Here is a 12,462-nt window from a genome sequence, read left to right on the forward strand (position 1 = left end):
ATAAATTCTCGATATCCACGTACTTTTTTTTTAAATACCTTTACAACCTTTAACTTCTAATTTAAAAAAAAGTAAAATATTAGCCTTTTGCTTTGAAGTCGGAATCGACTGCGCATGCGCACGCGAGGTTGCAACCAGGACGAGCTGACACGGTGAGCTACAAAGCAGAATGAAAGACTTGGGAATCGGCCCTGACCCTGAGAAGACGTCGGTAGATCCAACATAAAACTTATACCTAAAAATCCCAAGACCATTGGCTCGCTCTTCATGTTTAAAGATCGGCTCTGCCCTTGATGACGTCGGGTGTCGTTTATGAATACACTTGTCCCCAGATGTAATCTGTAAATTATGTTGGATCTACCCGACGTCTTCTCAGGGTCAGGGCCGATTCCCATCGGGGCGTTAGTTTACAGAACTGGGTGTAAATTATCTAACCCTGAAAACATCTTATATAAGGAAGCCATACTTTTAATGTAAAGCTACAGTCAATTACGAAGATTTAAAATTATTGGCCAAACAAGGGAACCCAACGAACTGTTGATTTTGGAAAACTCTGAATATCAAACTACGAGTTCCAACTTTAAACAACCATTCCTCTGCTGTCCCATTGTTTTTAGCCTAATTGTTCTGTCATTTCCTTGTGCTCTTGACGTTGTTTACTTTTATGTGTGTTTTTATCTTTGATGCTGAAAGGTTCGGTTAAGTGTTGCGCTGTTTTTGGCTGTGGTTTTGTGAATATATGACTTTTACTTTTTATGATATTTGTTATTACTTTTATCTTTGTGTAATTTTAGCTTTAATTTTTAAATATTCTTCTCGTCATTTGTAAGTTGTTTGGTATTTCTGGTCTATTTTAATCAAGTGTGCATGTAATTTAAGTATGAGAGTTGTAATTTTACCATTAAAACTGTTTTTACTTTTTCAACTATTGGATCTTGTGATCAGCTCTTAGTTTTATGTTAACATTTTATACTTTATTTTGTAGTAAAAATCCCTGAAGATGTGGCGATGTTGTCACGAAACGTAGGATTAACAAAGGATAATGTGAATCTCTTCGTGTTCCTGCCCTTGATCTTCTTTAACATGTGAATAAACGCCCTGTACGTCTGGACTGTGTGTGTGTGTTATATATATATATATATATATATATATATATATATATATATATATATATATATATATATATACACACTCACACACACACACACACACTATATATATATATATATATATATATATATATATATATATATATATATATATATATATATATGACTCCTAACCGTCGCCATTATCCACCAGTGTCGATTCTTAGCTGCAGGCAGGTCATGTTTCAAGGACCTTAGAAATGTTATCTTTGTATTTGTATGTATGTATATATGCATATACGCATATATATATAGTTATATATATCGATTCTTAGCTGCAGGCAGGTCAAGTTTCAAGGACCTTAGAATGTTATCTTTGTATATGTATGTATGTACTAAATATACATATATGCATATATATATATATATATAGACACACACACACACACACACACACACAGAGAGAGAGACAGAGAGACAGAGAGAATGTCTGTATGACAAACGAGATTACGATATTTTTAATTGTTAAGCATTTTTCTCTAATTTGAGTGAACTGAGTTATCATCTTCCTTGAGACGTATAAAATTTACCAAACGTCATTGACTCTTAATTGCGTCGCTTTCTCTCCAAGTTAAAACAATTTCGGAACTCAGGTGACCTCTGTTGACGAAATATGTCTGTCCCTTACGTGCGTTTTTTTTTTTTTTTTTTTGGTGCAAAACTATACCAAGTTTGTGGCGACTTATTATATATAACTTCACTAACGGAAAAGCATTTTTCGTCGTGTTTACCTCAAGTGGAGAAGTAAACATAACTACCGTTTGTACTCACTGAAACTAATCTCATAGGAAAACTTCAAAGTTTTATACTGTTTGGATGAAATAAGGTCGTTTGTTCTCTATACAAAGAAACCAGCAATAGAGTCTTTTTTTATGAATGGGGACAAGTTTTTCGTTATTGAGACCTACAATAATTATGTTTGCGGAAATTTAGAAAGTTGAGAATAATGATAACAGTTTGGTCACACGCACACATTTTATTTTGTATTTATATACATACTATAATATGTGTGTGTGTGTATGTATGTATGTATGTATGTATGTATGTATGTATGTATGTATGTATGTATGAATATGCACACATATTAAAGAATTGACGTCTTATAATAGTGGATCACCATATACATACGTACCTACATATATATCTGTATATATATAGATATGTGTATGTATTTATGCACGAATATGTACACAAATTAGAGAATTGACGTGTTTTGATAGTGTACTCCCCGTGTGCATTATCATTTAGTAGGAATATATATATATATATATATATATATATATATATATAGATTATATATATATATAAATATATATATATATATATATATATCTATATATATATATATATATATATATATATATATATAGATAATACACGTATATGTGTTATACATATGTGTGTCTGTGTCTTGTGTAAGTTTCTATTGAGGGCCATTGTACATGTGGCGTCCACAATTTTAGGATGCCACTTCTCTTATTTTCTTAATCTGTTCTGCTGGAAAAGACGAAGATCCGTGAAGAAAAAAATAGTATTTTTTTCTTTTTTCGTATTCCTCTTCGTTCACTTCCGTTGATAGCTGCTTCAGCCAATTAACTCATGTCCATCATGAATAAAAACTAATCGACTGATTGTTTGATTTTAGACTCATTAGGAAACAGACTTCGCCCTAAATTTTTATTGACTGAGAAGTCCCCAACCCTACATTTTTCTGAAGTCATGCACACCTGTTTTGACTTTTATTTAGGGACCTTTATCGGTGACAGTAACACAGAATAACCAACGATGTGTAGAATGTAAATCAATGGCAATTCCTTATTGGTTCATGCTGCTGAAGGCAAAATCCGATTGGTCAGTGCGATGGAACGCAAAGCCAGATTGGCCAGCGTTGTACGTAGAACGAGAGCTCTGATGGACTGATATCCTGGAAGACTCGATGTAAAACAGCTTATGCTTTAACAGCTTATATCATATCTCGAATCTCGTTTTTTATTGTATTGGAACCCGAGAAAACTCCCTCCCGTCGTCAGAAAAATAATTAGGTGTAAAGGGATAAAATTTGCACAGTAATTTTCGTTGTTAGGAGCGTATCAGACTAACCTTTTCAAAATGCGGCGAATGCGGAAGGGAATTGTGGGAATGCCCGCGATGCCATGGCACTCTGGGACGTGTATGACGTAAAACACGATGCCGTGTGTACTTTGGGGTAGTTTAGTATCAATAAAATAGTGTGTAATTAGAGTTAAACGGCATTCTAAGACTAGGAGAAAATTAATACAGCAAGATGTACTGAGTCCATATCAAGTGTTCTCTGTCAGTTATTCCATTAAATTTTGTTTTTCATTATCATATATCATATCCTTTCTCGCAAGCCAAAACCTTATGATCAGACTTCGGCAGTTTATGTTTTCTTATTTGTAAGCGGTCCATAGATGGCGGTCCATAGCAGGGAAACTGGAACGGTCTCATTTAGCGCACAAGTCTCCAAAAGTCTTATCTTAAGGCCCCCATACACTGAACGATTGTCTGATCGTATGGGCTTGTTTAAATGCAAAAGTGGGCGGGGCTTCGTGTCTGAACGATCTCAGCGGGAATCTGTCACGACCAGGTTGCTGGCTTGCGACTTAAGTCTGTCATACACAGATCGTTCAATGTATGGGTTTGCCTGGCGATATAACTCTATCGCGCGCGTCTCTTCTAGAGAGGATGCCATGTCTTCTCGAGACAAAATCTTTGTTCAGGCTGAAATTGGTGCGGAGATCTTTCATACTGTGTGAATAGTGTGTTTGTGGGTCGATAACGACAATCGTTCAGTGTATGGGGGCCTTCAGCGTCTTGTCGGTAACAAGGTGTAGCGGTTTCGCCTAAGGTTCTGGTTTTCACAGCCTGCCTTTCATTTATTTATCCTTTCTTTTTAGTACAAATATCGTGAAGATCATTCGAATTCAAGCTGTTTCTCGCCGGATAGAAAACTACACTTATGAAGAAAAGGATGAGATATCAACAGGCGTTGAACACCTATCGAAAGTCACTTAGCAAAAAATTTAAAATCTTGATACTGAATTGAATAGTTAAAGTTGAAGCTGCACGATCCCACTCATGAGAGTATAAGGATTGCTGTTGAGGGGACATATAAATCGCCTCAGTGGCGTGATCGGTATGGTGTTGGTGTGCCACCTTGGTGGCCGCCAGTCCGATTCTCGGGCATTCAATTGAGGTGTGAGAGATGTGTATTTCTGGTGATTGAAGTTCACTCTCGACGTGGTTCGGAAGTCACCTAAAACCGTTGGTCCCTTTGCTGAATAACCACTGGTTCCATAACTTAAAAACACCATGAAAAAAAACAAGTAGAGGTGACAAAGTTTTAGTGGGATTCTTTGTATCTTGAATATGAGAGCTATATCCCACAGCGATTATCGTATTTTATGTAATGTTATTTCCCAACAAAGCGGAAATCTCGTTATGTTATACTAGTTTCCGTTTGTTAGATCAACGAAATATGTTTCATAAATTTTTGCAAATTAACCGGAGCGTTAAAGTAAGAAGATCGGGAAAAAAGGTCTTGTAATTTTCCTGTTACCTTTAACTTCATAAATAAAGTTATATGATAGGATAGAAATCGTGGGCGTCGAGGGATTTAATTAAGATTAATTCTTGAAAATTTTGAACACCGACAGACGTACTTTTTATGTGTTAAATAGAACTAAGTATACACACACACCACACACACACACACACACACACATATATATATCTATATATATATATTATATTTATATAAAAAAAATATATTTCTATATATATATATCTATATAATATAATTATATATATAAAGCTAAAACCACACGAAAATGATCCCTTGGGTTTCTGCCTATCATTTTCCTGTGGTATTCGCTTATTTAATGAAGTCACGTGCATCTACTGTGATTTTTTAGCGTGTATATATATATATATAATATATATATATATATTATATATAACTATATATATATATATATATCTATATATAATGTATGTTATGTATGTATGTTTCATGGGGATTCGACTAGGATACCGACGAGATAATAATTTTCCATAATTTATTCCATCTTTTGTGTATATGCATATGCATATATATATATATATATATATATATAATATATATATATATATATATATATATATATATACATATGCACTCTTGCATTTATTGACTGTACACGCCAAGATAATTTTGTATCGAGTTTTACAGATTTTTTTTCCCACTTACTTTGTAGATAAATAGCGTGATGAAAATTAGTATAAGATTAAAATAACCGAAGCGCGGAAGGGAATGGTAGGGTTACATAGGACCGAGATTACTTTAAAGGTAAAGGTTCAGATTTTCAGATTTCAGGATAAATAGGAAACTACAGTTTCAGGACAGTTAGTATATACTTATTCCATTATTTTATATTTTTCCCTTCTTTGTTTAGTTACCTATATATAATATATATATATATATATATATATATATATATATTGTATATATATATATGTGTGTGTGCATGTGTGTGTTATATATGTGTGTGTGTATGTATATAAATATATTTAGTTTTGTTTTATTTATATATACGTATATATACATAATATCGAGGATTTTTGGTACATACGCTTGTAACACTACTTCTATAATCACAAGTATTAAGGCAAAGTATCGTTTATTATTGAAGCCAGATATACCTTGAGAATAATTGATGTTGAATGGGGACTATAATTCATAAATGCTTCTGCTCGGCCAGGATTCGAACCGTTGCCTGCTTTAGAGACAACTCTAGAAGGGACTGCGACTGCATATCCTTTGCCGGATGGTCAGTAGGTATGATTCCTATTGGGTGTAAATTATTCCGATACTAAACGATATTATGTGTATATATATATATATGTGTGTGTGTGTGTATATATAGTATATATATATATATTTGTATATGTATATTTGTATATACATATATATATATATATATATATATATATATATATATATATATATATATATATATATATGCGTAAAGTTTCCACGGTAGGAAATTCGTGTGAATTGACTTTTAAGTGAATGTACTTTATATATATACATACATACATACATCATATATATATATATTATATATAATATATATATATATATATATATAATATATTTGTATGTATTATATATGAATAACTTCAACACGATATATTTTAAAACGTGATGCTATGTATAAGTAAAGGTATTTTATATATATATATATATATATATATATATATATATATATATATATATATCTACACACTAATATTTATATTCTTTTGAATCTACTCAATATATTGAAAATGACCCGGTAGGAAAACTTATTCCCGAGAGTTTAAATTCGTCTTTCTGTGACATGACATTGACTTGAAACATTAAAATTCGAAACGAAAAGTTAGAAAAAATAATAGAAAAATCGCCGCGACTCTCCATTGTCTTTCCAGTAATTGTTGAATTAAAAAAGAAGAAGAAGAAATAATGCTATCACTTTGTAGATCTTGCGTGGGGCCATTCTTCTTGACAAACTTTGCAAAATCACGCCAAAACAGGAGTGGGTCAACCTTTTCCCCATTTTTAAAAGATGGTTTATTTTTCCGCGATAATATTTATTCCTCCCCACCCCCCCCCCCCCCCCCCCCGCCCCCGCCCCCTCTTATATTTTGTCATTTATGTTCTCATCAATATCCCCATCTCTCCGACTCATCGGAGTCTCACGGTAGCTCGGCCAATCTCAAACTGAATCCCAATTTCCTTCTTTTATTAAATTCAGCAGCACCGCCACACTGCCGAAATCTCTCATTAATTCAGAGAAACTCTCTCTCTCTCTCTCTCTCTCTCTCTCTCTCTCTCTCTCTCCAAAATTATTAAAGACGAGCTCCTGGGAATGCTAAATTTCCCGTAATTCCGGCCATTGGGAGTGTTGTGACTATATTACATGAGTTGTACAGGAATATGTCCGTGAGAAATGGAGTCTCGTTCATATGCTTGACTCATTGTCTGTAGAAAGAGTAGGCTTTAACCGTTAAGACAAAAGTATGTTATTCAGATTTTGAATTAGCGTACGATGTCACGTATAAATTCTATAGAAGTTTTTCTATGTCATTTATTGTAATCTGCGTTTGTAAATAATAATCATCTAATTAGTGCTTCTCATGGTAATAAATTCGTTCATTAATAACTAATTCAAGCCTTAAGGGGATCCTGAAGTAACTAATAAAATTTAAATATTTCAGGGATTGAGCATAATATTCTGTGCTCGTAGTGGGGAAAAGTATTCTCATGGGGTCTGACCCTGAAGTTCTGAAAACCTCGTCAGTATTTCAGGAGATTTCAAAGATTTTCCGAGAACCTTCAAGCAAACTTGAACCACAATGAACTGTATATACTGTACAAAAAATGTCGGCTTAGACTCCGAAGCATTTCGGGGCTTTTATTATGAATGATTTGATCAGTTTAGCATTTGCACTTTCCTTTGGAAATTCACGCAAAGCGATAAAAGACTCGCATTATTATCTGGTGCTTGTGAAGCAAGTATTCTTCTTGTGGCAGATCTGTGCATTTTTCGAGCGTATCTCAGAGCAAATACGCGCCCTTGTCAAGAGCTCCGGTGATACTTTGTTGGGTTCCAGCAATGGTTTTTTTTTTTTGTCTCCAGAGCCTCCTCCTCCTCCTTAGTCTTCTCGTTTATGTTACATTTTCCTTTTGAAACTCCTTGCGTTCTTTGTTCTTCTTTGCCCCTCCCCCCCTTCCATTTCTTTGTTATTCCTTCTTCTTTAACGCCATGTCTGCCTTCACTTTCGCAGGACCATAGTAGTCTGCAAGCGTCCCAAGGGAGGCGCGCCTCCATTCTGTCCTCCATCTCTCAACTGGGCGGAAGCAAGGTACACCACCTTCTTCCATCCAGCATGTTGTTGCCAATTCCACCAAAAGAAAGAGAAAAATCAAAGTCTTCTACCACTCTCCTCTCATGTCATGCTCGCCGCAGTTTCTCTCAGATCTTGACAAGTATCTCTCGTTTCGTTTTTTCCAACTTTTATTCCTTTTGTAACTTTAACCTAACTTGTATTTTTCTTCTGGCAATGCTGTACTTATTGAATTTTTGAGATATCTCTTTTTTTTAACTCTCTCTATCTCTCTCTTTTTTTCCTCTCTTACTTCTCTATTGTTATTGTTTGTTTTCTTCTTCTTGCTATGATGCTCGTCTTTTTGAACAGTGCGTTTTATGCTAAATCCACTCAATCTTTTGAATCAAACCCTGCTGTCATGCTGCATTTTCCAGCTCAAGGTGTGTCCTGCCACATATCTGGAATGGAAATGTGCCTGTTATTATTATTATTATTATTATTATTATTATTATTATTATTATTATTATTATAATTATTATTATTACTTCAGTAATTGCCCTTATTACTACTATAACTATTATTATGATTAGTAGTTTTGATGATTTTAAGTTATCGGTTTATTATTATTATTATTATTATTATTATTATTATTATTATTATTATTATTACTGCCTTGATTCTGCTACGCTACGTCTTTTGCTAACATGAGATTATCTATGTAAGTTCATTTGCCCCCTTGAGTTCCTTAAATTTATTAAAAATTGAGTAATTTGGTCCGAAGAATGACTCAACACGACAGACTCGGAGAGCCAGCATGATGTTACTCAAATTATTCTTTTTTTATTATATATGCGAAATTGCATTCTTTTTGATCCATCGACTTGAAGAACAGTTCTCTCACGCGGGTAGTTAGTTTTATCTCTCAGACCTCAGGATGCTTTTGTTTTTTTCCTCTCACCATAAGTGGAATCGCTTGATTGAATGGGGATATCCTCTATGAGCGCGCTCTCTCCCGTCAGTCTTATTGTGTTTTGGTATGAATTTGTTTATGTCCATATATATATAGTATATATATATATATATATATATATATTATATATATATATATATATATATATATATATATATATATATATATATATATATATGTACATAAGAGTCATATCACATTACCGTGATTCATATACTACATACTTCGAGCTACAAATATCCTCTAATATCTAATTCGCTCTACCTGGGAGTTAATATATTTTCGTATATGTTAACCGACTAAAAATTCCCCTTCGGTTAACATATATGAAAATATATTAATTCCGAGGTACAGCGAATTAGATATTACAGGACATTTGTAGCCCGATGTATATGTATGTACATATACATGTAATATATATATATATATATATATATATATATATATATATATATATATACACATTCATTACCAAGATAGATACTGCTGTAATAACTTCACAATTGACATTCCATATCACTAACTGTTTAAATCAAGCTAGAGAGCCGAAAGGGATATCGTCCTTATTCCATGGCCCAAACGAGAGGTCCTTGAATGACCTGGGTGTCCAAAGGAGGGTGGTGGTCTTAGCAGCGATGTCCCCATTACAAGCGGTTTTACCGAATCCTGTATCAGATTCCTGATCGAACTTGCTTTTGGCCTGCTGCATCTGATCTGAACAAAGGTTGCCTTCGAACATTGGCCGTTCGTGACTGAGGAACATTATTGCAATTGTAGTCTGCTGGAATGCACTGGAATGCTAGAAAACAAAAATCGCAGCGTTGGTTACGGTACTCATTCGTTATCCACTGGATTAAAAAAATGTAGATAATTTTTTTGCTCTGTCGTTTAGAGAAATTTCGTATTTTTTTTTAAAGTATCCCCTGGTACCGTAACCAATGTTGCTTGGCAACAACTTTTTTTTTTCTCCCCTCAGGGTATCCGCTGATTAATTTTGTCGGCTTCGGTTAATTTAGAGATGTGTAAGAAATATATTCCCCCCCCCCAAAAAAAAAAAGTCATGACTACGCATTTCTATTATATGCTGTATATATGAATACATGTATGTTTAGGAACCTCCCCGTTTTCAAATGGCTTCACAGCTGAAGAAGAAGAACGAAAGGTAATTCAGGAATCCTCCTCTTAGCATGATGAAGCTTTTGTGCTCTTGAATATTATGCCTTGGCATCTAGATACCCATGTATTCTGCTGTCACAAATTATGTGCGAAGGTGCTGTAATATTATATTGTGATTTCTAACCCGCCCCCTTTTCTTCAGGAGCCTATAGGTAGTTGCTCTCCCTTGATAGCTGGTATGTTCACTTTCTGTAGAACATAACTTTGCACTTAGAGTGAATTGATTAGCGAACCAAATATCTTTTAGAGTAAATTGATTAGTGAACCAAATATCTTTTATGTCCATGTTGAGGTGAAATTAGCCTTTTCAATGCTTAACTTTGATTAATGAATTGATTTATATACATGTGATTGTATATGCATAAAATGTTTGAACTGAGTTATTTTATGTTGCAAATATCAAGATACGTTCGTGATGTAAAATATTTTTGTGCATATATCAAGATACGTTCGTGATGTAAAATATTTTTGTGCATATTTTTTATTCTTTTGTCAGCATTTCTGTATACATTTCATATGAGTATTTCCCGCATTGTAATAGAAAAGCATTTTAAGGTAAGTAAAATACAAGTCTGCTTATAAAAAACCATGGCCGCCATCATTTTTTTGTCTCAGTAAACATGCGCTTTGTTATTATTATTATTATCATCTTTATTTACACTGACGCCAAGTACACAGAATGAAGTGGTCGCAAGTCTTGAGAAACTCATGGAGACACTCTTACAGTTGTGAAGTCTGCGGAGGAGTGGCTCTGTGCATAAAGTGCGTCTCCCTCTCCACTTTTCTTCTTCTTTTTTTTTTTAATGCTTTGCTTGCAAGAGGAAGAGAAGTTCTTCTGTCCTCCTTCCTTTCTTTCCCTCGTCCGTCTCGTCCTCCTTCCTTCTTTCCTTCCTTCACCGTTCTTCAAACTCTTCCTTTCTTAAAATACTTAAATCCTTTGTACGACAAATCATTCATCTCAGAATCGACTCGTCTATCATCCTTTCTGTTTTGCAATACAGGACAGGATTTCTTGTTGCCTTTTCCACCTTTTCCACCAACCGTCATGTTATCAGGCAGTATAGCCACTACCATTTGTGCACAACTGTGCCACGACTATCCTCACCACCTTCGTAGTATGTCTGTATTACATGTCAGTATTATTAGCACTTCATTTTCTTTATAACTTTTCGTCAGTAACTATTCCCCCAATCCCTTGTTTGTGTACCACTTCCTTAAAGGACGACTCATATGTGTCTTGATAGACCTACGAATTACGTGGTACATATTGCATTCATGTTTCCACTGTCAGAAAATTTTCGGTCTTGATAAGTAGGAGATGGAGTTGCGGAGATAAAGGTTAGGGCATTCATGAGAATATCAGCCATGGAGTAGTGTTTGTAACATACCTCAGAGATTGTATTATTTGTCATTTTGATACTTGTTGTAGAACTACCTTAAGGCCCAGCCCACTTATTCACATGGATGTTTCAAGGGTCTGGACTCAATGCATGTTATCAGAACCATATACCAAAATGACTGGAATGGGAATAGGTGCATTCCCCTTTTTTTCAAATCTTAATCCCAGCAAGCACATATCTCTAATACTTTTGTCTCTATCGTCTTTGCGGAACTTATTGGAGTCGGTTTTTATTGGTGTTATAGTGGAGGTAAGAATTTCGTGAAAGTTGATGGTACTGGTTTAGGATTTCCTTGTAGTTTTTTGTACCCTCACACTCAGGTTTAACTACAGATCTAATACCATGGAGTGCTGACTGTCCTACAACGCAAACTATGTATCTAGACAGGACCCAAACGAAATCAGTATTGTTATTTCCCCTAGATTGCTAATGCAAATAAACCTAACTCGTATTATTATTTTTTCACTCAAGAACCCTACGAAGTAAAAAATAATAGTACTGCTTCATTTGGCTCACTGGAGACACAGAGACGTAGCTGAGAGCCCCCCTGAAGAGGTGGTGGTTGATGCCGTACCCAAATTACTGGCCACTTTAGCAGTCACGAAAGAGGCTTGTTCTTGGACCACTCCAAAACCCTCCACCGAATTACACTATTGTTCCAACTTCCTTGAAATTCTCTTGCTTCATTTGGTGGGATTAAAAGCAAGTCCGAGAGGAATGTTTTAGAAAGTGAAGATATCTCTTTAGATCATAGGTCATGCTATATCGTCTATATTGCTATAGAATTCTCAACTCTACCCTGTTTGCTGTAAGCCTTCAACCAATTCTTAGAGCAACTATAAGAATTGCAAATCAGTCAGTTCCTTGGTGAAACTTTGAATAACAGGTGGTTTATGGA

The 12,462-nt window shown here is 34.7% G+C and overlaps 1 protein-coding gene across 3 annotated transcripts in view; it reads left to right on the forward strand.

Moving 5' to 3' along the window:
- Positions 1–12,462, forward strand: part of LOC135212556 (neo-calmodulin-like) — a 673,130-nt gene that overhangs the window by 535,816 nt on the left and 124,852 nt on the right. Inside the window, exon 3 of one of the 3 annotated variants that reach the window (XM_064246094.1) lies at positions 7,977–8,054. The exons of the other annotated variants lie outside the window; for them this stretch is intronic. Within the exon in view, the coding sequence (XP_064102164.1) occupies positions 7,977–8,054 (78 nt within the window). The remainder of the gene's footprint in view (positions 1–7,976; positions 8,055–12,462) is intronic. 3 annotated transcript variants of the gene reach the window in all.

This window comes from Macrobrachium nipponense, chromosome 41 (assembly GCF_015104395.2).
Source record: "Macrobrachium nipponense isolate FS-2020 chromosome 41, ASM1510439v2, whole genome shotgun sequence".
NCBI lineage: Eukaryota > Metazoa > Arthropoda > Malacostraca > Decapoda > Palaemonidae > Macrobrachium > Macrobrachium nipponense.